The sequence below is a fragment of the Geotrypetes seraphini genome, chromosome 2 (assembly GCF_902459505.1).
Source record: "Geotrypetes seraphini chromosome 2, aGeoSer1.1, whole genome shotgun sequence".
Classification (NCBI taxonomy): Eukaryota; Metazoa; Chordata; class Amphibia; order Gymnophiona; family Dermophiidae; genus Geotrypetes; species Geotrypetes seraphini.
Window position 1 is genome coordinate 508,186,000 of NC_047085.1, and position 26,521 is coordinate 508,212,520.

At 44.9% G+C, this 26,521-nt stretch overlaps 1 protein-coding gene across 1 annotated transcript in view; it reads right to left on the bottom strand.

Annotated features, from left to right (window-relative positions):
- LOC117354599 overlaps window positions 1-26,521 on the bottom strand; it is a 175,559-nt gene that overhangs the window by 136,785 nt on the left and 12,253 nt on the right. The window contains 2 exon segments of the mRNA XM_033932385.1: window positions 5,936-6,307; window positions 10,216-10,326. Of these exon segments, the coding sequence (XP_033788276.1) occupies window positions 5,936-6,307; window positions 10,216-10,326 (483 nt within the window).

The window sequence follows — 26,521 nt, forward strand, 5'->3', positions numbered from 1 at the left end:
TTTTGTTACGTCTCAGTGGGGATATTCCTGCTTGAGCTATTTGAACACCTTTAGCATTGTTTGTGTTATTTGTGCTTTCCTGAGGCCCGGAACCACAATGTGTACTCCCCATATACCCAGAACTACAGTGTGTACTCCCCTTAGACCCGGAATTACAATGTGACCCATAAATATGATGTGACCCTACTCCCAACTCAAAAGTGTGTGCACTCACCCCTGACCCAGACCTAGAATTCCTGTGACTACTTTCCTCAGCCTCAGAAATGTATTGGCATTTTAGTTCGCATGGTATGTTGTTTGCGCCTGTACCCTCCCCCGACTTACCTAGTTTAAAGCCCTGTGGAGTAGGCGGGCTAGGCGGTGTCCAAGGACATTCTTCCCTCTTCTGGTTAGGTGTAGCCCGTCGTGTCCCTGTAGTCCTTGTAATGCTTCTCCATGGTGCAGAAACCCGAAGTTCATCTCCTTGCACCATCCTTGCAGCCAGTCGTTCGCCCTCTGTATTCGATCCTCTCTGGCTCTGCCCTTGCCCCTCACTGGGAGAATCGAGGAGAAGACTACCTGCGCATCCATCCTCCTCAGCTTCTCCCCCAGGGCCCTGAAGTCTTCAGGTATGCTGTCCGGGCTGCTCCTTGCGGTGTCGTTGGTTCCGACGTGGATTAGAACCATGGGGAAGTGGTCTCGGGGCTTGATGAGTCTGTCAATGCAAGCAGTGACATCCTTGCAGAGAAATTTAGACAATATTTTTCTAGGCATTTAAACTAGAAGGTGGGGGTGGTGTATGTACGAAGGACAATTATAGAGACCACCCCCGGCAAAAGAAAAGATGTGATAGTAGTAAAGGCTGCAACATAAGCAATATCAGCAACTCATTTCTTAGTATTGCAACGGAAAGTGAAACGACACAAAAATCCATACGAAAAAGGAGATTATCGCTGGAAAGCGATGACCACAAATGCTCGCAGTCTAAGCAACAAAGTTCATGATCTGCAAGCCCTGATATTAGAGGCAGATCTAGATATTGTTGCTATCACAGAGACATGGTTCAGTGAATCACATGGATGGGATGCAAACATACCGGGATATAATCTTTTTAGGAAGGACAGAGATGGTCATAAAGGTGGAGGAGTAGCTCTCTATGTAAAGATCAATATCCAAGCGACCGAAATGCAAGGGACCTGGGGAGAGGAAGAAGCGATATGGATTGCTCTGAAAAGAGAAGATGGAACTTCTATCTATGTGGGTGTAGTCTACAGACCTCCGACTCAATTGCAGCAAATTGATAAGGATCTGATTGTGGATATCCAAAAGTTTGGAAGGAAAGAGGAGGTTCTGCTGTTGGGAGATTTCAACCTGCCGGATGCGGACTGGAATGTTCCGTCTGCGGAATCGGAAGGAAGTAGGGAGATTGTGGATGTCTTTCAAGAGGCTCTGCTCAGACAAATGGTGACGGAACCCACAAGGGAAAAAGCGATATTGGATCTGGTCCTCACAAATGGAGAGAGTATCTCTAATGTTCGAGTGGGTGCTCACCTGGGTAGTAGCGATCATCAAACGGTTTGGTTTGATATAACGGCTAAAGTGGAGAGCGGTCGCACGATACTTAAAGTCCTAGATTTCAAATGTACGGACTTTAATGCAATGGGAAAGTACCTGAAGAAAGAGCTGTTAGGATGGGAGGACATAAGAGAAGTGGAAAGACAGTGGTCTAAGCTGAAAGGAGCGATAAAAATGGCTACGGACCTTTATGTGAAGAAAATCAATAAAAACAAGAGAAAAAGGAAGCCGATATGGTTCTCCAACCTAGTGGCTGAGAAAATAAAGGCGAAAGAGTTGGCGTTCATGAAATATAAAAAAACCCAAGAAGAGGAGAGCAGAAAGGACTACAGGGTGAAACTGAAAGAAGCCAAGAGAGAGATACGTTTGGCGAAGGCACAGGTGGAAGAACAAATGGCTAAAAATGTAAAAAAGGGAGATAAAAATTTTTTCAGATATATTAGTGAAAGGAGGAAGATAAAAAATGGAATTGCTAGGCTAAAAGATGCTGGGAACAAATATGTGGAGAGTGATGAGGAGAAAGGAAATGTGCTAAACAAATACTTCTGTTCTGTGTTCACAGAAGAAAATCCTGGAGAAGGACCGAGACTGTCTGGCAAAGTTACACGAGAAAATGGAGTAGATTCTGCGCCGTTCACGGAGGAGGGTGTTTATGAGCAACTTGAAAAACTGAAGGTGGACAAAGCGATGGGACCAGACGGGATCCATCCCAGGATACTAAGGGAGCTCAGAGAGGTTCTGGCGAGTCCTATTAAAGACTTGTTCAACAAATCTCTGGAGACGGGAGTGATTCCTGGGGATTGGAGGAGAGCGGATGTGGTCCCTATTCATAAAAGTGGTCACAGGGATGAAGCAGGAAACTACAGGCCGGTGAGCCTCACTTCAGTTGTTGGAAAAATAATGGAAGTGTTGCTGAAAGAAAGGATAGTGTATTTCCTTGAATCTAATGGGTTACAGGATCCGAGGCAACATGGCTTTACAAAAGGTAAATCGTGCCAAACGAACCTGATTGAATTTTTTGATTGGGTGACCAGAGAGCTGGATCGAGGACATATGCTAGATGTAATTTACTTGGATTTCAGCAAAGCCTTTGATACAGTTCCTCATAGGAGGCTGTTGAACAAACTTGAAGGGCTGAAGTTAGGACCCAAAGTGGTGAACTGGGTCAGAAACTGGCTGTCGGACAGACGCCAGAGGATGGTGGTTAATGGAAGTCGCTCGAAGGAAGGAAAGTTGACTAGTGGAGTCCCTCAGGGTTCGGTGCTGGGGCCAATCCTGTTCAATATGTATGTAAGTGACATTGCTGAAGGGTTAGAAGGAAAAGTGTGCCTTTTTGCAGATGATACCAAGATTTGTAACAGAGTAGACACCGAAGAGGGAGTGGAAAATATGAAAAAGGATCTGCAAAAGTTAGAGGAATGGTCTAATGCCTGGCAACTAAAATTCAATGCAAAGAAATGCAGAGTAATGCATTTGGGGATTAATAATAGGAAGGAACCATATATGCTGGGAGGAGAGAAGCTGATATGCACGGACGGGGAGAGGGACCTTGGGTTGATAGTGTCCGAAGATCTGAAGGCGAAAAAACAGTGTGACAAGGCAGTGGCTGCTGCCAGAAGGATTCTGGGCTGTATAAAGAGAGGCGTAGTCAGTAGAAGGAAGAAGGTGTTGATGCCCCTGTACAGGTCATTGGTGAGGCCCCACTTGGAGTATTGTGTTCAGTTTTGGAGACCGTATCTGGCGAAAGACGTAAGAAGACTTGAGGTGGTCCAGAGAAGGGCGACGAAAATGATAGGAGGCTTGCGCCAGAAGACATATGAATGGAAGCCCTGAATATGTATACCCTAGAGGAAAGGAGAGACAGGGGAGATATGATTCAGACGTTCAAATACTTAAAGGGTATTAACGTAGAACAAAATCTTTTCCAGAGAAAGGAAAATGGTAAAACCAGAAGACATAATTTGAGGTTGAGGGGTGGTAGATTCAGGGGCAATGTTAGGAAATTCTACTTTACGGAGAGGGTGGTGGATGCCTGGAATGCGCTCCCGAGAGAGGTGGTGGAGAGTAAAACTGTGACTGAGTTCAAAGAAGCGTGGGATGAACACAGAAGTTTTAGAATCAGAAAATAATATTAAATATTGAACTAGGCCAGTTACTGGGCAGACTTGCACGGTCTGTGTCTGTGTATGGCCGTTTGGTGGAGGATGGGCAGGGGAGGGCTTCAATGGCTGGGAGGGTGTAGATGGGCTGGAGTAAGTCTTAACAGAGATTTCGGTAGTTGGAACCCAAGCATAGTACCGGGTAAAGCTTTGGATTCTTGCCCAGAAATAGCTAAGAAGAAAAAAAAAAAAATTTAAACTGAATCAGGTTGGGCAGACTGGATGGACCATTCGGGTCTTTATCTGCCGTCATCTACTATGTTACTATGTTTAACTAGATTAAGATTCCAAGTTGGACAGGGAAGGTGCAACGGAGGCCTAAGTTGCAGAGCGTCCCATAGGAAATGGAATACGTAGCAAGCTTAGCAAAAACTTTCAAGATGCCATACAAGATGAGAAAATCCAAGTCGCGAAGCACCACAGTTTCAGGATCAGGGCGCAGTTTGGAATGGCATGCCCGAGCCACGAAAGAAGAGGTTGATGCCTCCTTAACAGCAGTTGCCGAATCAAACACACGCTTAGGACAAAATCCACACATCGATCCTGAACATCCTTCAGGACCACTCCCCCGTCACTGGGGAGAGAAGTGCACTTTGTGACCTGCACCACCAAGGAATCCACTGTTGGAGAAGCAAAGCGCTTGTTAAAGGCATCCACCATGGGATAAAGCCACGCCATGGATCAAAGATGAGATTGAAACAGTACATACATTTGGTGTATTTTGGTTTGCCACTATACACATGCGTCCCTTTGGAAAACCATCAAAAATAGTGTACCTTTTATCATAACAGTGTGCCCTATTTCCAAATAGTTCACACTAGAGAATGACATGGTGACTGTTACCCGTGGCAGCCCCCTCCCTCCTTATTGTCAAAGTCCAGGCATCTCCTTCCCTTCCTCTCACCTTTGCTGGCGATTTTCATTGACTCTGAACGGCACGAGCCTTTAAACAAGTCACTTGCGGCTGCCTGAAACTTCTCCTCTGAAGCAACCAGAAACAGGAAGTTGCTTGAGATGTTTCGGCAGACGGACCCAACTTGAGAAAAAGGCTTGGGCGCTCAGAGACAATGAAAATTGCCAATGAAGGTGAGGAGAAGGGAGGGAGAGGGCTACTGGACCACGCAAAGGGCACTGAAGGGAAGTGGAGAGAGAGGAACAGACGCTGAAGGAAAGTGGGTAGGAGAGAGGGAAGCACATACTGGATTGAAGGAGAGGATAAAGGAAAAAGGGAACATGCTGGATTGGGGAGACAGATACCAGATCAGAGGTGAGAAAAGGAGGAGAGAAATGCTAAAAATCACCTAGGGGAGGGAAGGAAAAATGGAAGGGAAGAAGACAGATGCCAGACTATGGGGGGAGCGGAGGGAAGAAGATAGGTGCCAGACCAATGGGAAGAGGATGAAGAGAGAGATGGAAGGGAGAGGCACAGTAACAGAGAAGATGCCATATGGAAGAGGCAGAGAGAAGGCAGACAATGGATGGAAAGAACAGAATGATAAGATGATGAAATCGGAAACCAGACAACAAAGGTAGGAAAACATTTATATTTCTTTTCTTTGCTTTAGGATAAAGTAGTATACTAGTTGTGTTGATAAACATTTATAAACAAAGCCCTGCCAGCTGAAGATATCTTCCTCTAGTTTAGCAGCCAGAACTCTGATTTATAAAATGACAATTGCACAGAATATTGTTTCTTTTTGTACTTTAATAAAATAAGTTCAGTATAAAACTATTTGAGGCTTGTGCAGATGGGATCAGGTGGTTTGCAGGGATCAGACAGAGATGGGGACCAAGCTTACGGGGCGGAGACAAATTTTTTCCCTGCGTCATTCTCTAGTTCACAAAAATTAAGATGAATTAAAATAAAACAAGAAATTAAACAAAACATATTTTTTTGAGATGTTTGTACAGTTATATTTGTTAATTTGTCCCCTCCCCTTTTATATTTTTTTATATTGTAAACTTCTTAGATTATAACTCCGGTTTTATATTTGCGGCATATCAAATAAATTGAAATTGAACAAAAATTTTCACCCTGTCCATCCCTAGGAATTAATGTTTTGTTACATTCAATACATGAAAAAAAGTTTCACTTCAGCATGTGTTCTCTGCTGTATTTCAGGTTCACCTTTTGTTGAAACCTTTTCTACACTGACAATATGAAAAGGGTTTCACCCTGAGGTGGATTATCATGATATATAATAATAAATGATATATCTTACCAAAGCTTTTTCCAGCAGTGTCACGTAGAATGGATTTCTTCCCTTTCCTCTCTCCCTGGTGTAGCTTAAAAGTTATTTGGTCACTGTTTTTACTTAGTAAGGGTCTCTCTTCTCTCAGCTGTCTCTGGAGCTCAGAGATGTTTGTGAGTTCCCTGTCACTTTTCTCACACTCAGTGACTGCATCCAGGAAGTCTCTTACAGGGTCTCTCGACTCCTTCTCCAATTCCTGTTGATAATTCTTCGTGTTTCTACTCTCATTCCTTTGTGAAATATTCTCACTGACATTTCCTGATTGTCTTGAGATATGTTCAATTTCTATAAGACATTTTTCTTGATTCTCCTCCCTCTTCGTCTCCTGCATTTCCTCAGTATCTGTGGGATAGAAACAAAAGACGGTAATTATGTATTACTAACTATGCGCTATTAACAATCAAGAAACACAGTTTTCTGGGCTCACACGACTACACGGGATTTCTGATGTTAAGAAATTCTGCGACATAGCACAAGTCTTCAAATCTTTGTTTTTTTAAATTAGGTTATGAAACTAATTTTCCAAATAGCAACAAATGCAAAAATAACAATCAAAGAAAGGCATAACAGCAACAAATACAGTCCGCAAACACAGCCAAAGTCTTGTTCCTGCCTATAACCACCTCTGATCGCATGTTCCCTCTCTAACAAAATTCTGGAGCTGTATGAGATCCAAAATTACATAAATAAACTTTTTGTTCTGAAAACAAGTACAAAAGTTATACGATAACTCCAAAAAGAAGGATACTCTCAAAGAAACAATCCAAAACATAAGAAAAAGAAAAGATTTCAATCTAGCCCGTCTATTTTTAATCATTTTCTAATATTTATTAATTATACTTGACATTATTGCCCTTCTGTTAGGGACCAAACAGCACAGTTTATGATAGAGACGTTTAAATACCTACGTAATGTAAATGTGCTTGAGTCAAGTCTTTCATTTGAAAGGAAACTCTGCAATGAGAGGGCATAGGATGAAGAGGTGGTGATAGGCTCCAGAGTAATCTGAGGAAATACTTTTTTACAGAAAGGGTGGTAGATGCATGGAACAGACTCCTGCAAGAGGTGGTGGAAAAGCACAGTTACTTACCGTAACAGGTGTTATCCAGGGACAGCAGGCATATATTCTCACATGTGGGTGACGTCATCTACGGAGCCCCGATGCGGACAGCTTTTTCAAGCAAACTTGATTGAAGATTTTAAGTTTGCTCTGCTGTTCCACGCATGCGTGCCTTCCTGCTCCACTAGAGGGCGCATCTACTCCTCGTGGTCTCCAGTTCACATAACCAGCAAAGAAGCCAACCTCGGGGAGGCAGGCGGGTTGTGAGAATATATGCCTGCTGTCCCTGGATAACACCTGTTACGGTAAGTAACTGTGTTTTATCCCAGGACAAGCAGGCATGATATTCTCACATGTGGGTGACCTCCAAGCTAATTGAAAAGGGATGGAGGGAAGTTGGCAATTTAGGCGAATAGATTATGCAATACCGATTGGCCAAAATGGCCATCGCTCCTGGACAATGTATCCAGGCAGTAGTGGGAGGTGAAAGTATGAACCGAAGACCACGTGGCAGCCTTGCAGATTTCCTCAATGGGTGTGGATCAGAGGAAAGCTACGGAGGCTGCCATCGCTCGGACTTTATGTCCCGTTACTCGACCATGCAGCGCGAGACCAGCCTGAGCGTAGCAAAAAGAATTACAAGCAGCCAACCAGTTGTACAAGGTGCGCTTGGAAACTGGGAGACCCAGTCGGTTAGGGTCGAAGGACAAAAACAATTGTGGGGCTGTCCGATGAGACTGAGTTCGTTGGAGGTAAAAAGCCAATGCTTTCTTACAATCAAGCGTGTGTAGCGCCGTCTCTCCGGGGTGAGAGTGGGGCTTGGGGAAAAATACTGGCAAGACGATGGACTGGTTGAGATGAAAATCAGACACCACTTTAGGTAAGAACTTAGGGTTAGTGCGGAGGACCACCTTGTCATGATGGAATACAGTGAAAGGTGGGTCCGCCACCAGCGCCTGTAGCTCGCTAACAAAGTTATCAGTTATCCAAATAGCTTTGGATTTCATAATGTTCAGTTTCAGACGGTGACTCTCAAGCCAATCAGCAATTCTCTGTAAACCAATATTAAATGATGACAAGTCTGGGTAGATGCTAACTGAATATCATCTGCAAAGAAGTGCACAGAAATGCCAAGTTCTAGGGTGAGAAGAGCTAGAGGGCTTGGGAATGGGTTAAATAATAGAGGAGACGACACTGAATCCTGGGGCAAGTTGTAGCTAGAGATTCTCACTTACAAGGACTTGCTTTCCAGGCAGGTAAATTAAATGAATGGTTGGATAACATTATTATGCAATCTTCATCCTATTTTAGTTTTAGAAAATTAGTAAAAACTAATTTGTTTAATTGATTTGTAACCTAAGGATTTACTGTTTTCACTTTTTATGAAGGATGTATGTTATTTGATGATTTTATATTGTATTTTATTCTCTGAATGTCCAGTACTTCTTATTGTAAACCGCCTCAAACTACTATGGGCTTATTATTTTATCCTTTTCCTTTGCAGAAAAACAATTTTTTATACATATAACATGTATTCTGCATGTTCAGCAGGATATAATTTCTCATAATCCCCACTCACCCTCCTTGGGAGCTGCTTCTCTATTAAGCAGTAGACAAAACCGAGGTAGCTCCTGTGTGAAGACACAGAATGGGAAAAATGATGTATTCAAGGTCTGCAGCTCACGAGAGCTCTACAAACTTCTATGGCTTTGCAAACCTTTTAGTATGTTGGGCTCCATCAGATGACATCATGCACTTGTGAGGACTTATATCCTGCTGTCTGTACAGATAAGAAATTGGTTTTACTCAGCTGTATTCAATAACATCTCTTCTTACTCGGTATAGTAGTTATTAATACTCAGCTGTATTCAGTAATATTTCCTCTTACTCGTTATAGTTATTATTACTCAGTTATACTCTATATTATATCTCCTCATACTCTATATATAGTAGTAGCAATTATTACTCACCAGTACTCTGCAATACCTCCTCTTACTCGGTATAATTTATTTTATTCATTCAATTTTCTATCCCGTCCTCCCAAAAGCCCAAAACGGGTTACAAGTTTACATACATAATCAAGGTTAGCAACAAGGTTACAAGTTGACATATATACTAGCGGTTAGGCACATTCTTCATACAGCAGTGAGACAATTTCTATACACAGCTCCTGTGTGAAGACACAGAATGGGAAAAATGATGTATTCAAGGTCTGCAAGCTCACGAGAGCTCTACAAACTTCTATGGCTTTGCAAACCTTTTAGTATGACATCATGCAATTGTGAGGACTTATATCCTGATGTCTGTACAGATAAGAAATTGGTTTTACTCAGCTGTATTCAATAACATCTCTTCTTACTCGGTATAGTAGTTATTAATACTCAGCTGTATTCAGTAATATTTCCTCTTACTCGTTATAGTTATTATTACTCAGTTATACTCTATATTATATCTCCTCATACTCTATATATAGTAGTAGCAATTATTACTCACCAGTACTCTGCAATACCTCCTCTTACTCGGTATAATTAATTTTATTCATTCAATTTTCTATCCCGTCCTCCCAAAAGAGCCCAAAACGGGTTACAAGTTTACATACATAATCAAGGTTAGCAACAAGGTTACAAGTTGACATATATACTAGCGGTTAGGCACATTCTTCATACAGCAGTGAGACAATTTCTATACACAGCATGAGAGATCAAATACACATTTTGGGACCTAAGTACAGTAGTAAGACAATCGTTAAGGCACTCTAACGATGTGAGCACATGAAGTAGAGAGACACATCCAAGCATAGCCTAAAAACAAAAACAGGCATTGGGACTTAATGACAGCCACAATTCGAATGGTAAGGCACCTTCAACGACATGGGCACAACTCTTATGGAAGTAGATTTAGACAACTGGTTTAGGGTTGGGGAGTGTCTTTATGGGCAATAATTAGGTAAAAAAGTGGGTTTTTTACCGCTTTCCTGAAGTTTAATAAACCTGCCAGTGATCCAATAGTATAGTAGTTAATACTCAGCTGTACTAGAGAGTTATTATTACTCAACTGTACTCCAATACCTCTCCTTACTCTGTATAGTAGTTACTACTCACCAGTACACTGTAATACCTCCTCTTACTCTGTATAATAATTATTACTCAGTTGTACTGAACGTCATTCTGTACAGTATTTGGTTACTCACCTGAGTATGAATGTCTAACTTCTCTCTCTCCCGACTCCTGGGGATCCTGGATATTTGGCTCTCCGTCTTGTTTAATCCATGATAATAGATCAGGACTTATCCTTATATAGCCTGTTTCCAGAAAGAAACATGAAAACTGAGTTACACTTCCCTTTTATTCAAAGAAAAATATGCAGCAGGAGTTCCCAAGGGATTGGCAACGCCTTTATGTAGAGATTCACCTCAGGCAAGGTTCAGCAGATACAGCTTGACATAACATCTGAACAATATTACAATAAATAAATACAATAAGTGGAAGAGTCTCTAATGTTCGTGATAAAACCCAAAGGGCTGCTATCACAAAGAAACATGATGGCAGATAAAGGCCAAATGGCCCATCTAGTCTGCCCATCCGCAGTAACCATGATCTCTTTCTCTCTCCGAGAAATCCCACGTGCCTATCCCAGGCCCTTTTGAATTCAGACACAAAAAGGCGAGTCATTCTTTTTAAAAAAAAAACAAAACCCCAAACACACATGCAAATAAGGTTCATTGAGTCGCGGAGGGTCACTAAGGACTAGATCTAAAATAGCTCCCCTTCATTGGTTCCTGGACTAGTTGCTCCAAGAAGCAGTCAGTTAATTACATCTAGGACTTTTACCTCCCTTCCCTTGTACTTCCTGACCTAAAATTTGTCCAGAAATAACTCATATTTATACTGTTGCCCAATTTGCAATATGATTTTATAAGCAAAGGAAGGCAGAGGCTGCATTCACATCATGCTCCTATGATTCAGGCCAAATAATATAAATATTTGTTTTTACACTGGTCAAACTTTTACAAACTTCTGCTCAGTCTAAGATGGGATACCAGTCCTGAGTTTTATTTTCAGTTCTCTTTCCTTCACTCGTAATTATTTTTACTTTTTTGTTTGGATAAAGGCAACCTTTTGCCCCCCTGCACTTTTCAAGCAAGCATCTTTTCTCTCGGAGCTACATCCGCAACAAAAAGCCTCTAGTGAGCTGCATAAATCAGATTTTCAAAGGACACTGGGATCGGAAAATACAAAACATTTGTTATGTCGTCTGCATAGTAGAAATATTTTATTTGTGCGGGATCTAGATTGGTTCCAAAGGATTGAACTAGGAGATTGAACATAGATGGTGAAAACGGGGATCCTTGGGGACTCTGCTGGGAAGGTTCTCCCTGGAAAAGCGGAGACTTAGAGGAGACATGATAGAAACCTTCAAAATCCTGAGGGGCATAGAGAAGGTGGACAGGGACAGATTCTTCAGACTGTGGGGAACCACAAGTACAAGGGGTCACTCGGAGAAATTGAGAGGGGATAGGTTTAGAACAAATGCGAGGAAGTTTTTTTACCCAGAGGGTGGTGGACACATGGAATGCGCTTCTGGAGGTTGTGATAGGCCAAAGCACACTACAGGGTTTCAAGGAAGGTTTAGATAGGTTCCTAAAAGATGAGGGAATTGAGGGTTACAGATAGATGTAGAGGTAGGTTACAGAAATGGTCAGGAACCACTTCACAGGTCACAGACCTGATGGGCCGCCACAGGAGCAGACAGCTGGGCGCGATGGACCTCTGGTCTGACCCAGTGGTGGCAACTTCTTATGTTCTTAAGGTGCGAGCTTATCAGAATGTTTGCCATCCTTATGTACCACTTAGTGTCACATGGTTAGGCAGCTTTGGAACCAGAAGACTGGGCCACTAAATAGAAAATAACTGAAAATCTCGGACATTTCATCAAAGTCTAGGTTCAAGTTTAAGTTTATTTTAATTTGATGAGTCGCTTAATTTAATTTTTACTAAGCGAGTTACAGCATAAAAACAGAAAACCAACAAACAACATTTATTTTAACATAACATTTAAAAATTTTAAAACAATAGTTAAGACCAACAGACTTACAGACCAACCGAGACACTAGGTAAAAAAAAGGGCAGAACTACAATTCAATACTTTTAGAGTGTAGGAAAGAACCATAAGTGGAAAAACATTAGGAGGGGAGAGGTCAAATGCACTGCTTAGGTCAAATTGGATTATGATCACGCTGTGACCCTTGCTCAGTAGTTCTTTAACTTAAGTTACTAGCACTGCGACTACCATCTCTGTGTTGTTTTTTCCTGAATCCCAATTGTGAAGGGTGAAGTATACTGAAACATTGGAAGTAGCATTCCAGTTCTTCTATGACATATCCCTCCATCATTTTGATGAATGGGGATGGAAGCTACTGGTTGATAACTGGTCACATCAGAAGGACTTAGTTTTTTTGGGTTCTTGGGGATGGGCATCAAGATAATTCCACCTCCTGATTTGTGGAAAAGGCCAGTTTTTACATGATAATTGAGTCGCTGGGTTATTTTACCAGCAGTTGCTGGGGTGGCTGCTTTGATCAGAAAAGGCGAGCAGGTGCTGAGTATGCTCTGGAGTATTTTAGGAGGAGCTATTTTGCGTCTTTGAATGTAATCTCTTCCAACATCTGTCTGCTGGCATTTCCATAGGTGGTTTTGTTGCAGTGGGTTTAGCTGGATTGGTAGGGGGGAGCTGCTCTCATAAGGATTGAATCTTTGTTTTAAAATGGTCGGCTGATTCTGGTGCTGTTGCCATTTGGCGATCTTATTTGTGCTGCTTAGGTTATCCAATACTGAGAACAGTTTATTGATTTTAAGCTTATCTTCTGTACTGATCTGTTTAGGGTAGTACTCTTTCTTCTTTTGCATCAATAGTGATTTATATTCTAGGATTTTCTGGCGCCACTTAGGGCTCATAAAACCATAAGAATTGCCGCTGCTGGATCAGACCGGTGGTCCATCATGCCCAGAAGTCCGCTCATGCGGCAGCCTTCTGGTCAAAGACCAGCGCCGTAACTGAGACTAGCCCTACCTGTGTATGTTCTGGTTCAGCAGGAACTTGTCTAATTTTGTCTTGAATCCCTGGAGCGTTCCAGTTTTCTACCACTCTCTGGGTGAAGAAGAACTTCCTTACGTTTCTACGGAATCTATCCCCTTTCAATTTTAGAGAGAGCCCTCTTGTTCTCCCTACCTTGGAGAGGGTGAACAACCTGTCCTTATCTACTAAGTCTATTCCCTTCAGTACCTTCAATGTTTTGATCATGTCCCCTCTCAGTCTCCTCTTTTCAAGGGAGAAGAGGCCCAGTTTCTAATCTCTCACTGTACGGCAATTCCTCCAGCCCCTTAACCATCTTAGTCGCTTTTCTCTGGACCCTTTCGAGTAGTACCGTGTCCTTCTTCATGTATGGCGACCAGTGCTGGACGCAGTACTCCAGGTAAGGACGCACCATGGCCCGGTACAACGGCATGATAACCTTCTCCGATCTGTTCGTGATCCCCTTCTTTATCATTAGGGCATTAACGCGCGGAATAGCACGTGCTGAATTGCCCCGTGCGAGGACAAGTGTTTACACCAGTAATACTCCTATCAGCAAGCTCTTTTTAGGGACATAAGTGCTGAGTCGAGCCACTTCTCTGATGATCTTTGGATTCTTTTGCTACATTTGAACAGGGCTAGTTTGTTTAGGATTTGTTCGTTGATCATTTTCCAGTGGTCCAGTAGGTCCTGGTCAGGGATGGGGAGGGATAGCAATGAGTTATCTATTTTATTCCAGTATGATTCAGGTGCTACTTTGTTTCCATAATAAGAGGCTACTTGGGGGTCAGTTTGGTTATTGTATTTAGTGTATTATGTATTTATTGATTAATTTCCAAAACTTTTATTATTAATTTTCTTCCTAACCTTGGTAGGTCTTCATAAGATTTCTATATATTTTTAATGCTTTCATGTATTTGATCCCATTATTCATTCTTATAGTTTCTTTGTTTTTCTTATGTTTGAGTCTTCCTTTAATCATTAATATAGTTTGCAAATTTCTTTATTTAATCATTAATATAGTTTGTATCAATTTCATTTTTTTTTCTAAGCATGGTTATTCAATAGCCAATGATTTTGTGTTTTTTAATGTATAGTAATAAAGTTTTATAGGTATACAGATATAGTTACATTTCACTGCTTTATTTATATTCTCCACTCCCTCTGGTTATCCTTTGCATTCCATTGTACACATCTGGTATTATTAACTGATGATTGAATAATTGAGTTTATCATAATTTTACAGGCTTTATTTTCTAATGTATATCCATGTATGTTTTAATTTTGTATCATCATATCATCAATGACTTTTAGTTTAGTTTTCTGGCATTTTCAATGTTGTACATGATATGAAGAATTTGATGTCACCATCTACTTTTGATTAGTATCATTTTTCATGTACATTCATTTCTCTTCTCTTTTTATCTGTTTTAATTTATTCTGATTTAAATGTGTAAGTGTATATTTATGATATGATTTGCAAATGTAAAGTTAATTTTTTTAATACTATGTTTTTAGACTCCTGAGGCAGAGCCATTTTGGGCCGAAACACGAGCGTGTCAAGTCTTTTTATTTAACAAATGAGATTGAACACCATTCAGTCACCTTCGTTGTTTTTCTTTTGCTTTCACGTCCTGTGTCTTCTGCGTTCCTTGCATGTCATCATGCATAATTTAGATAGGTCACTCTTTATAATTTTATTTTATTGCAACCATTCTCAAATATCATTCACATGTCTAACAATTAAAAATGTAATTTGCATGGGTTTTCATACTTAAAATTAAAAAAAAGATTACTATACATAGTAACATAGTAGATGACGGCAGATAAAGACCCGAATGGTCCATCAAGTCTGCCCAACCTGATTCAATTTAAATTTTTTCTTCTTAACTATTTCTGGGCAAGAATCCAAAGCTTTACCTGATACTGTGCTTAGGTTCCAACTGCCGAAATCTCTGTTAAGACTTACTCCAGCCCATCTACACTCTCCCAGCCATTGAAGCCCTCCCCTGCCCATCCTCCACCAAACAGCCATACACAGACACAGACCGTGCAAGTCTGCCCAGTAACTGGCCTAGTTCAATATTTAATATTATTTTCTGATTCTAAATCTTCTGTGTTCATCCCACGCTTCTTTGAACTCAATCACAGTTTTACTCTCCACCACCTCTCTCGGGAGCGCATTCTAGGCATCCACTACCCTCTCCGTAAAGTAGAATTTCCTAACATTGCCCCTGAATCTACCACCCCTCAACCTCAAATTATGTCCTCTGGTTTTACCATTTTCCTTTCTCTGGAAAAGATTTTGTTCTATGTTAATACCCTTCAAGTATTTGAACGTCTGAATCATATCTCCCTTGTCTCTCCTTTCCTCTAGGGTATACATATTCAGGGCTTCCAGTCTCTCCTCATATGTCTTCTGGCACAAGCCTCCTACCATTTTCGTCGCCCTCCTCTGGACCGCCTCAAGTCTTCTTACGTATTTCGCCAGATACGATCTCCAAAACTGAACACAATCCAAGTGGGGCCTCACCAATGACCTGTACAGGGGCCATCAACACCTTCTTCCTTTTACTGACTCCGCCTCTCTTTATACAGCCCAGCATCCTTCTGGCAGCAGCCACTGCCTTGTCACACTGTTTTTTCGCCTTTAGATCTTCGGACACTATAACCCCAAGATCCCTCTCCCCGTCCATGCATATCAGCTTCTCTCCTCCCAGCATATACAGTTCCTTCCTATTATTAATCCCAAAATTCATTACTCTGCATTTCTTTGCATTGAATTTTAGTTGCCAGGCATTAAGACCATTCCTCTAACTTTTGCAGATCCTTTTTCATATTTTCCACTCCCTCTTCGGTGTCTACTCTGTTACAAATCTTGGTATCATCTGCAAAAAGGCACACTTTTCCTTCTAACCCTTCAGCAATGTCACTCACAAACATATTGAACAGGATTGGCCCCAGCACCGAACCCTGAGGGACTCCACTAGTCACCTTTCCTTCCTTCGAGCGACTTCCATTAACCACCACCCTCTGGCGTCTGTCCGACAGCCAGTTTCTGACCCAGTTCACCACTTTGGGTCCTAACTTCAGCCCTTCAAGTTTATTCAACAGCCTCCTATGAGGAACTGTATCAAAGGCTTTGCTGAAATCCAAGTAAATTACATCTAGCATATGTCCTCAATCCAGCTCTCTGGTCACCCAATCAAAAAATTCAATCAGGTTCGTTTGGCACGATTTACCTTTTGTAAAGCCATGTTGCCTCGGATCCTGTAACCCATTAGATTCAAGGAAATACACTATCCTTTCCTTCAGCAACACTTCCATTATTTTTCCAACAACTGAAGTGAGGCTCACCGGCCTGTAGTTTCCTGCTTCATCCCTGTGACCACTTTTATGAATAGGGACCACATCCGCTCTCCTCCAATCCCCAGGAATCACTCCCGTCTCCAGAGACAAGTCTTTAATAGGACTCGCCAGAACCTCTCTGAGCTCCCTTAGTATCCTAGGATGGATCCCGTATGGTCCCATCGCTTTGTCCACCTTCAGTTTTTCAAGTTGCTCATAAACACCCTCCTCCGTGAACGGCGCAGAATCTACTCCGTTTTCTCGTGTAACTTTGCCAGACAGTCTCAGTCCTTCTCCAGGATTTTCTTCTGTGAACACAGAACAGAAGTATTTGTTTAGCACATTTGCTTTCTCCTCATCACTCTCCACATATTTGTTCCCAGCATCTTTTAGCCTAGCAATTCCATTTTTTATCTTCCTCCTTTCACTAATATATCTGAAAAAATTTTTATCTCCCTTTTTTACATTTTTAGCCATTTGTTCTTCCGCCTGTGCCTTCGCCAAACGTATCTCTCTCTTGGCTTCTTTCAGTTTCACCCTGTAGTCCTTTCTGCTCTCCTCTTCTTGGGTTTTTTTTATATTTCATGATCGCCAACTCTTTCGCCTTTATTTTCTCAGCTACTAGGTTGGAGAGCAATATCGGCTTCCTTTTTCTCTTGTTTTTATTGATTTTCTTCACATAAAGGTCCGTAGCCATTTTTATCGCTCCTTTCAGCTTAGACCACTGTCTTTCCACTTCTCTTATGTCCTCCCATCCTAACAGCTCTTTCTTCAGGTACTTTCCCATTGCATTAAAGTCCGTACGTTTGAAATCTAGGACTTTAAGTATCGTGCGGCCATTCTCCACTTTAGCCGTTATATCAAACCAAACCGTTTGATGATCGCTACTTCCCAGGTGAGCACCCACTTGAACATTAGAGATACTCTCTCCATTTGTGAGGACCAGATCCAATATCGCTTTTTCCCTTGTGGGTTCCGTCACCATTTGTCTGAGCAGAACCTCTTGAAAGGCATCCACAATCTCCCTACTTCTTTCCGATTCCGCAGACGGAACATTCCAGTCCGCATCCGGCAGGTTGAAATCTCCCAACAGCAGAACCTCCTCTTTCCTTCCAAACTTTTGGATATCCACAATCAGATAAGAACATAAGAACATAAGAAATGCCTCTGCTGGGTCAGACCTGAGGTCCATCGCGCCCAGCAGTCCGCTCACACGGCGGCCCAACAGGTCCAGGACCTGTGCAGTAAATTTCTATCTATACCCCTCTATCCCCCTTTCCAGCAGGAATTTGTCCAATCCTTTCTTAAACCCCAGTACCGTACTCTGCCCTATAACGTCCTCTGGAATTGCATTCCAGGCATCCACCACACGTTGTGTAAAGAAGAACTTCCTAGCATTTGTTCTGAATTTGTCCCCTTTCAACTTTTCCGAATGCCCTCTTGTTTTTTTATTTTCTGAAAGTTTGAAGAATCTGTCTCTCTCTACTCTCTCTATGCCCCTCATGATCTTATAAGTCTCTATCATATCCCCTCTTAATCTCCTCTTTTCCAGGGAGAAAAGTCCTAGTTTTTCCAATCTCTCAGCATATGAAAGGCTTTCCATCCCCTTAATCAGTCGTGTCGCTCTCCTCTGAACTCTCTCGAGTAACGCCATATCCTTCTTAAGGTACGGTGACCAATACTGGACGAAGTACTCAAGATGTGGATGCACCATTGCCCGATACAGCGGCAGGATAACTTCTTTCATTCTGGTTGTAATACCCTTCTTGATTATACCTAGCATTCTATTCGCTCTCTTAGCGGCAGCTGCGCACTGTGCCGTCGGCTTCATTGTCATGTCCACCATCACTCCCAAGTCCCTTTCTTGGGTACTCTCAGTCAATAACATCCCTCCCATCGTATAATTATACCTCGGGTTTTTGCTTCCCACATGCAATACTTTACACTTCTCAACATTGAATTTCATCTGCCATCTCTCTGCCCATTCTCCTAGTATGTCCAAGTCTCTTTGCAATTTTTCGCAGTCCTCCTTTGTCCGAGCTCCACTAAATAGTTTGGTGTCGTCTGCAAATTTTATTATCTCACACTTCGTCCCTGTTTCTAGATCATTTATGAATATGTTAAAAAGCAGCGGCCCGAGCACCGAGCCCTGCGGAACACTACTCGTGACCTTTCTCCAGTCTGAGTAGTGGCCCTTCACCCCTACCCTCTGTTTCCTACCTTCTAACCAGTTTCTGATCCATCTATGCACGTCTCCATCCACCCCATGGTTCCTCAGTTTCCGGAGTAGACGTTCATGAGGCACCTTGTCAAAGGCTTTCTGGAAATCTAGGTATATGATGTCTATGGGGTCTCCTCTGTCCATCTGTTTGTTAATTCCTTCGAAGAAGTGCAATAAGTTAGTCAGGCACGATCTCCCCCTGCAGAAGCCATGTTGGCTGGTTATCAGAAGTTCGTTTCTTTCAAAATGTTCATCGATGTTTTCTTTTATCAGTGCTTCCGCCATTTTCCCCGGAACCGAGGTCAGACTCACCGGTCTGTAGTTTCCCGGGTCACCCCTTGATCTCTTTTTAAAGATGGGCGTAACGTTGGCTATCTTCCAATCCTCCGGAATCACACCTGTTTTCAGAGATAGGTTGCAAATTTGCTGCAGTACTTCTGCTATTTCTTCCTTTAGTTCCTTCAGAACCCTTGGGTGGATTCCATCCGGACCCGGCGATTTGTCAGTTTTTAGTTTTTCTATCTGCCTGCGCACATCACCAAGGCTCACTTCCATGGTAGTTAACTTTTATGCTTGATTTCCATTGAAGATTTGTTCAGGTTCCAGTATGTTGGTTGTGTCTTCGCTTCTGGACAGTGTATCCAGACAGTAGTGAGAGGTGAAAGTATGAACCGAAGACCACGTGGCAGCCTTGCAGATATCCTCAATAGGCGTGGACCTGAGGAAAGCTACCGAAGCTGCCATCGCTCGGACTTTATGTCCCGTAACTCGACCATGCAGTGCGAGACCAGCCTGAGCGTAGCAGAAAGAAATGCAAGCAGCCAACCAGTTGGACAAGGTGCGCTTGGAAACTGGGCGTCCCAACCTATTAGGGTCAAAGGACAAAAACAATTGTGGAACTGTACGATGAGACTGAGTGCGTTGAAGGTAGAAAGCCAACGCCCTCTTGCAGTCAAGAGTGTGGAGCGCCACCTCTCCAGGGTGAGAGTGGGGCTTGGGAAAGAACACAGGCAGAACAATGGACTGGTTGAGATGAAAATCAGATATCATCTTAGGCAAAAACTTAGGGTGAGTGCGGAGGACCACCTTGTCGTGGTGGAATACCGTGAAAGGTGGGTCCGCCACCAAGGCCTGCAGCTCGCTAACCCTCCGAGCAGAAGTGAGAGCGAGTAGGAAGATCACTTTCCAAGTGAGGAACTTAAGATGACACTTATCCATAGGCTCAAATGGAGGTTTCATCAGTTGAGCTAGAACCACATTAAGATCCCAAACCACCGGAGGCGGTTTGAGGGGAGGATGAATATTCAAAAGCCCCTTCATGAAACGGGAAACCAAGGGATGGAGTGAAAGAGCCTTCCCTTCCAGGGGCTGATGAAAGGCAGCAATGGCGCTGAGATGGACTCGAATGGAATTGGTCTTCAGGCCAGAGTGAGATAAATGGAGCAAATAGCACAGGTACCGTAACAGGTGTTATCCAGGGACAGCAGGCATATATTCTCACATGTGGGTGACGTCAACTACGGAGCCCCAGGGCGGACAGCATTTCAAGCAAACTTGATTGAAGTTTCAAGTTTGCTACACTGCACCACGCATGTGCATGCCTTCTTGCCCACTAGAGGGCGCATCCCCACTTCGTGGTCCTTAGTTCCATAACCACCAAAGAAGCCATCCCCGGGGAGGAGGGCGGGTTGTGAGAATATATGCCTGCTGTCCCTGGATAACACCTGTTACGGTAAGTAACTGTGCTTTATCCCAGGACAAGCAGGCATGATATTCTCACATGTGGGTGACCTCCAAGCCAACTAAAAAAGGGCAGGTGGGAGGATGGCAATTTAGGAAAACAGGTTACGTAACACCGACTGGCCAAACCGTCCGTCGCTTCTGGACAAAGTATCCAGACAGTAGTGGGAGGTGAACGTATGAATCGAAGACCAAGTGGCAGCTTTACATATGTCCTCCACAGGAGTAGATCGGAGGAAAGCAACAGAAGCTGCCATCGCCCTGACCTTATGCCCCGTGACTCGACCATGGAGCGCGAGACCAGCCTGAGCGTAGCAAAAAGAAATACAAGCAGCTAGCCAATTGGACAAGGTGCGCTTGGAAATAGGATGTCCCAGCCGATTAGGGTCAAAGAACAAAAACAATTGAGGAACCTTCCGATGAGACTTGGTACGTTGGAGATAAAAGGCCAACGCCCTCTTACAGTCAAGCGTGTGAAGCGCCGCCTCACCAGGATGAGAGTGGGGCTTCGGGAAGAACACCGGAAGAACAATGGACTGATTGAGGTGGAAATCAGACACAACCTTAGGCAAAAATTTAGGATGGGTGCGAAGAACCACCTTGTCATGATGAAACACAGTAAAAGGTGGATCCGCAACCAAAGCCTGAAGCTCACTAATCCGACGAGCGGACGTGAGCGCAAGAAAAAAGACCACCTTCCAAGTGAGAAACTTAAGATGAGATTTGTCGATAGGTTCAAAAGGAGGCTTCATCAGTTGAGCTAAGACCACATTAAGATCCCAAACTACAGGAGGAGGTTTCAGAGGAGGATGAACATTCACGAGACCCCTCATGAAATGAGATACCAGAGGATGAATAGAAAGAGACCGACCCTCGATATGCCGATGGAACGCCGCAATGGCACTGAGATGCACCCGAATGGAAGTTGTCTTCAGCCCAGACTTAGACAAATGCAACAAATATTCCAGCACCGAAGACACTGGAACCGAACTCGGGTCCAGATGGTTCGAGGAGCACCAGGATGAAAATCTGGTCCACTTCTGGAAATAACAAAGCCTAGTCGAGACCTTGTGCGAGGCTTCCAAAATCTCCCTCGCCGACTGAGAAACAGGAACCGAAGTCAAGGGGAAAGGAACCAAGCGGTCAGATGTAAAGACTGAAGATTGGGATGTAACAGCGAACCCCGACTCTGAGACAGCAGAGAGGGAAAAACAGGCAGAAGCAGAGGTTCCCTTACACTGAGTTGAAGAAGCAGGGAGAACCAGTGCTGTCTGGGCCAATGAGGTGCAATGAGAATCATAGTGGCTCTGGTCGATTTGAGATGTACCAACGTTCTCAAGATCAGAGGAAAAGGAGGGAACGCATAAAGGAACCTCCCCTCCCAGTCGAGAAGGAAGGCATCGGCCTCGAGACGGTCCCGGGAGTACATCCGAGAACAATAGAGGGGCAGTTTGTGAGTCTCCGGGGAGGCAAACAGATCCACCTGAGGAGTCCCCCAGCGGTCGAAGACCTCGCGTAGAACCCGGGAGTTCAGCGACCACTCGTGCGGCTGGAGAAGACGACTGAGTTTGTCTGCCAGACAGTTCCTCTCTCCCTGAATGTAAACCGCACGCAGGAATATGTTCTGGGAGACCGCCCATTCCCAAAGGCGCAGGGCTTCCCGGCACAGAGACCAAGAGCTCGTTCCGCCCTGTTTGTTTACATAATACATTGCCACCTGGTTGTCCGTCCGCACGAGGACTACCTGATCGTGTAGCAAGTGGCAGAATGCTCGAGCCGCCAGAAAAATGGCCCGAAGCTCCAACACATTGATGTGACAAAGACGGTCCTCTGCTGACCATAGACCCTGAGTCCGCAAACCGTCGAGATGAGCCCCCCACGCGTACTCCGAGGAGTCCGTGGTCAGGACCTTGCGATGCGGAGGAACGAGAAAGAGCAAACCCCCGGAAAGATTGGAAGAGTTGGTCCACCAACGGAGCGAGCGTCTCAAAGAAGGAGTCACCTTTATTGGACGAGATACTGGGTCGCGATCCTGACGCCACTGCGAGGCCAAGGTCCACTGAGGAAGCCTCAGATGCAAGCGGGCGAACGGAGTAACGTGGACCGTCGATGCCATGTGGCCCAGAAGAACCATCATGCGCTGAGCCGATACTACGGGCATCAGCGAGACCTGATGACTCAATTGAAGTAGGGCCTCCAACCAAGGAGGGGGGAGGAACGAACGAAGGCGAACCGTGTCCAGCAAGGCTCCAATAAACTGAAGGGATTGAGTCGGGCACAACTGAGACTTGGGAAAGTTCACTTCGAACCCCAGACGCTGAAGGAAGATGATAGTCTGTTGGGTCGCTGAGATAACCCCTTCCCTGGTCGACGCTTTGATCAGCCAATCGTCCAGGTAGGGAAAGACCTGTAGCCCCAGAGATCTCAGGGCTGCAGCGACCACCACCATACACTTCGTGAAGACTCGAGGGGATGAAGCCAGTCCGAAGGGGAGGACCCGGTATTGAAGGTGCAACTCCCCCACTTGAAATTGTAAGAATTTGCGGAAGGCGGGATGCACCGGAACATGAGTATATGCTTCCTTTAAGTCTAGGGAGCACATCCAATCCCTTTCCTCCAAAAGAGGATACAACACCGGAAGCGACAACATACTGTGACCAAGCAGATGTAAGCCCGACCCAAGCTTTAGCTGAAATAAAAAACCCCACGGTTAAACTAGAAACCCGGCAGAGAAAGTCCAGGATCTGGGAAGATGAAGGTGAGGAAGATAATAGGAATCACCACCAGGGGAGCTCTAGAGGTCCCTGGTCGTCAGCTGACACTGCTAGGTCAGGACACTCCCCAAGAGTAGAAAAGCCAACAGTGGCTTTCAAACAAGGCAACAGGTTAGGGAGGAAGTTTGTGCCTTGCCTCCCTAGGGTGCTTCCCAAGCCAAACAGGGTCAATGGTCCTGTCCCTATGGAATGGAGTGAAGTTGAGCCAGCAGGGGACTTGTCCAGGCTCAGGGAAGAGCCTATGGATTTTGAAGAAACCTGTGCTGCTGTGGAAGTTGATTACCCTGAAAGAATGCAGGTGGACTTAGCTTGTTGCCACAAACTGTGAGTGGAATTTACAGTGAAATGTTTGGGTAGTGTTTTGTTTTTTTGCCATATAACACACGAGTTGAGAATTACTGTGAAAAGCTTGGAGAGACGGGGAGAGGTTTTGCTTCCAGCTGGGTGGGAATTTTGTAAAGCTGTTTTTTTGCTTTAAATTGCAAACCTAGAGCTATCTCCTTCTTCCTGGCATTTGTCTCAAACCTGCCAGAGGCTTGTTTTTGCTTTGTTTGAAGCACTGTTGTTTTGCAAAGCAGTGCACTGGACTGTGTGTTGTGCTGCTACCCAAATGACTTGAAAGTTTTGGACTGACAAAGAGAAGCTGAGTTTTCAGCCTGAGTTTGTGTTGAACTTTATTTTTCCTTGTTTTGGACATGTTTTGGGACTGTTAGTTTGGCCATTGCCATTGATATCACTGCTGATGAACAACTTACCTGTATATCGATCCAGAGTAAAGCTGAAAGATATTTTCAACCATTTGATTAAGTTTTTTTTTGTTGTTTTGTATTTGAACTCCAATCCAGCCTGCAGGGTGACTCCGGTCCGGGTCACACGCAAAAAGTACTGTGTTTGTAGTCACCTATATCTTGGCCTTGCCTGTGTTAGGCTAAAGTGGTGACCACAATACGGAACTTCTCCCGGACTAGGAACTTGTTGAGCTTCCGGAGGTCCAAAATGGGGCGTAAGTCCCCTGTCTTCTTTGGGACCAAAAAGTAACGGGAGTAAAACCCCGCCCCCGCTGGTCGGGGGGTACAGGTTCCACCGCCCGAAGGCTCAACAAGGCCCTCGCTTCCGCGAGAAGAAGGGGAAGTTGGGTTTGGCTGAATGGGTAAGCAGCCGGCGGATGTTCCGGCGGCGTGATCAAGAAATTTAGCGAGTAGCCCTCGGAGATAATCCGGAGCACCCATGCGTCGGATGTAATCTCGGTCCAAGCCACATAGAAGGACCTGAGTCGACCCCCTATTGGAAGGGGGTCGGGTGATATTGCGGAGGGGGCCCGCCCCCATCCGCCCAGTCCGTCAAAAGGACAGGGCCGGCTGGACGCTCCCTGCGCTGGAGGTTTTGGTTGTCCCCCTCTACCCTGTTGGGGCGGTTGCCGAGCCGGAGGTCTAGAGAAAGCCGGCGTAGACTTCTGCGGGTATCTTCTCGGGGGCGGCCGGAATGATTTTTGCGGTGGGGGCCGAGGTTTCGTCCGGACCAAAGAGGCCAAGGAGCGCTCCTGCTCCGACAAACGTTTGGTTGCCGCCTCCAGGGATTCATCGAATAATTCCGAACCCACACAGGGTAAATTGGCCAGGCGTTCCTGTAGGTTAGGATCCATATCGAGGGTACGGAGCCACGCCAGGCGGCGCATAGCCACCACAAAGGCCGACACCCTCGAAGCAAGCTCAAACGCGTCATATACCGCGTGGAATAGGTAGAGCCGCAATTGGGACAAGTTGGACATGAAGGTAGTAAACCCCTCTCTATGGGAATCAGGCATGACCTCCCGATACTGAGGTAAGTCCTTCACCATGTTACGCAGATAGGATGAAAAGGTAAAGGCGTAATTGAGTACCCTGATCGCCATGAGGGAATTAGAATAGAGGCGACGACCAAACTTGTCCAGAGTGCGACCCTCCCTACCGGGCGGGACCGCCACCGAGACTCTGAAGGGCAGTATTCCCGCTAAGCTGCGCTGGCGTGCGCTGGCGCACAAAATATTAGGTCGCAGCGCACAAGTTTCTCGTCACAGCGCAGGACCGGCAAGATTGACTCATTTGAACTTCTGCAAGATCAGCATCGGAAGCGTGCGCTGGGCCGGAGAGATCTTGGGGAGCCTCCGACAGTGGCTTTCTCCCCTCTCTGCAGCTCTCCTTTACTTCCCAGCGCAGCGATTCACGAAGGCAGCCTCGGGGCTTTTGCTGAGTCGCGGCTGCCTCTGATGATGCAACTTCCTCTTTCCTCAGAGGCGGCGCGACACAACAAAGGACCCGAGGCTGCCTTCGTGAATCGCTGCGCTGGGAAGTAAGAAGAGCTGCTGGGAGGGGAGAAAACCACTATCAGTCTGGGAAGCTGCTGGGCAGGGGAAAAAAGGGACAGCTGCTACTGGAAAGGGAGAAGGAGAGATGCTTCTGGGAGGGGAGGAGGGAAAGGAATCTGGGAAGCTGCTGGGCCAGGAAAAAAAAGGGACAGCTGCTACTGGAGAGGGAGAAGGAGAAGGAGAGATGCATCTGGGAGGGGAGGAGGGAAAGGAATCTGGGAAGCTGCTGGGCCAGGAAAAAAAAGGACAGCTGCTACTGGAGAGGGAGAAGAAGGAGAGATGCTTCTGGGAGGGGAGGAGGGAAAGGAATCTGGGAAGCTGCTGGGCTAGGAAAAAAAGGGACAGCTGCTACTGGAGAGGGAGAAGGAGACGGAGAGATGCTTCTGGGAGGGGAGGAGGGAAAGGAATCTGGGAAGCTGCTGGGCCAGGAAAAAAAAGGACAGCTGCTACTGGAGAGGGAGAAGAAGGAGAGATGCTTCTGGGAGGGGAGGAGGGAAAGGAATCTGGGAAGCTGCTGGGCTAGGAAAAAAAGGAGAGATGCTTCTGGGAGGGGAGGAGGGAAAGGAATCTGGGAAGCTGCTGGGCTAGGAAAAAAAGGGACAGCTGCTACTGGAGAGGGAGAAGGAGACGGAGAGATGCTTCTGGGAGGGGAGGAGGGAAAGGAATCTGGGAAGCTGCTGGGCCAGGAAAAAAAAGGACAGCTGCTACTGGAGAGGGAGAAGAAGGAGAGATGCTTCTGGGAGAGGAGGAGGGAAAGGAATCTGGGAAGCTGCTGGGCAAGGAAAAAAAGGGACAGCTGCTACTGGATAAGGAGAAGAAGGAGAGATGCTTCTGGGAGGGGAGGAGGGAAAGGAATCTGGGAAGCTGCTGGGCTAGGAAAAAAAGGGACAGCTGCTACTGGAGAGGGAGAAGGAGACGGAGAGATGCTTCTGGGAGGGGAGGAGGGAAAGGAATCTGGGAAGCTGCTGGGCAAGGAAAAAAAAGGGACAGCTGCTAC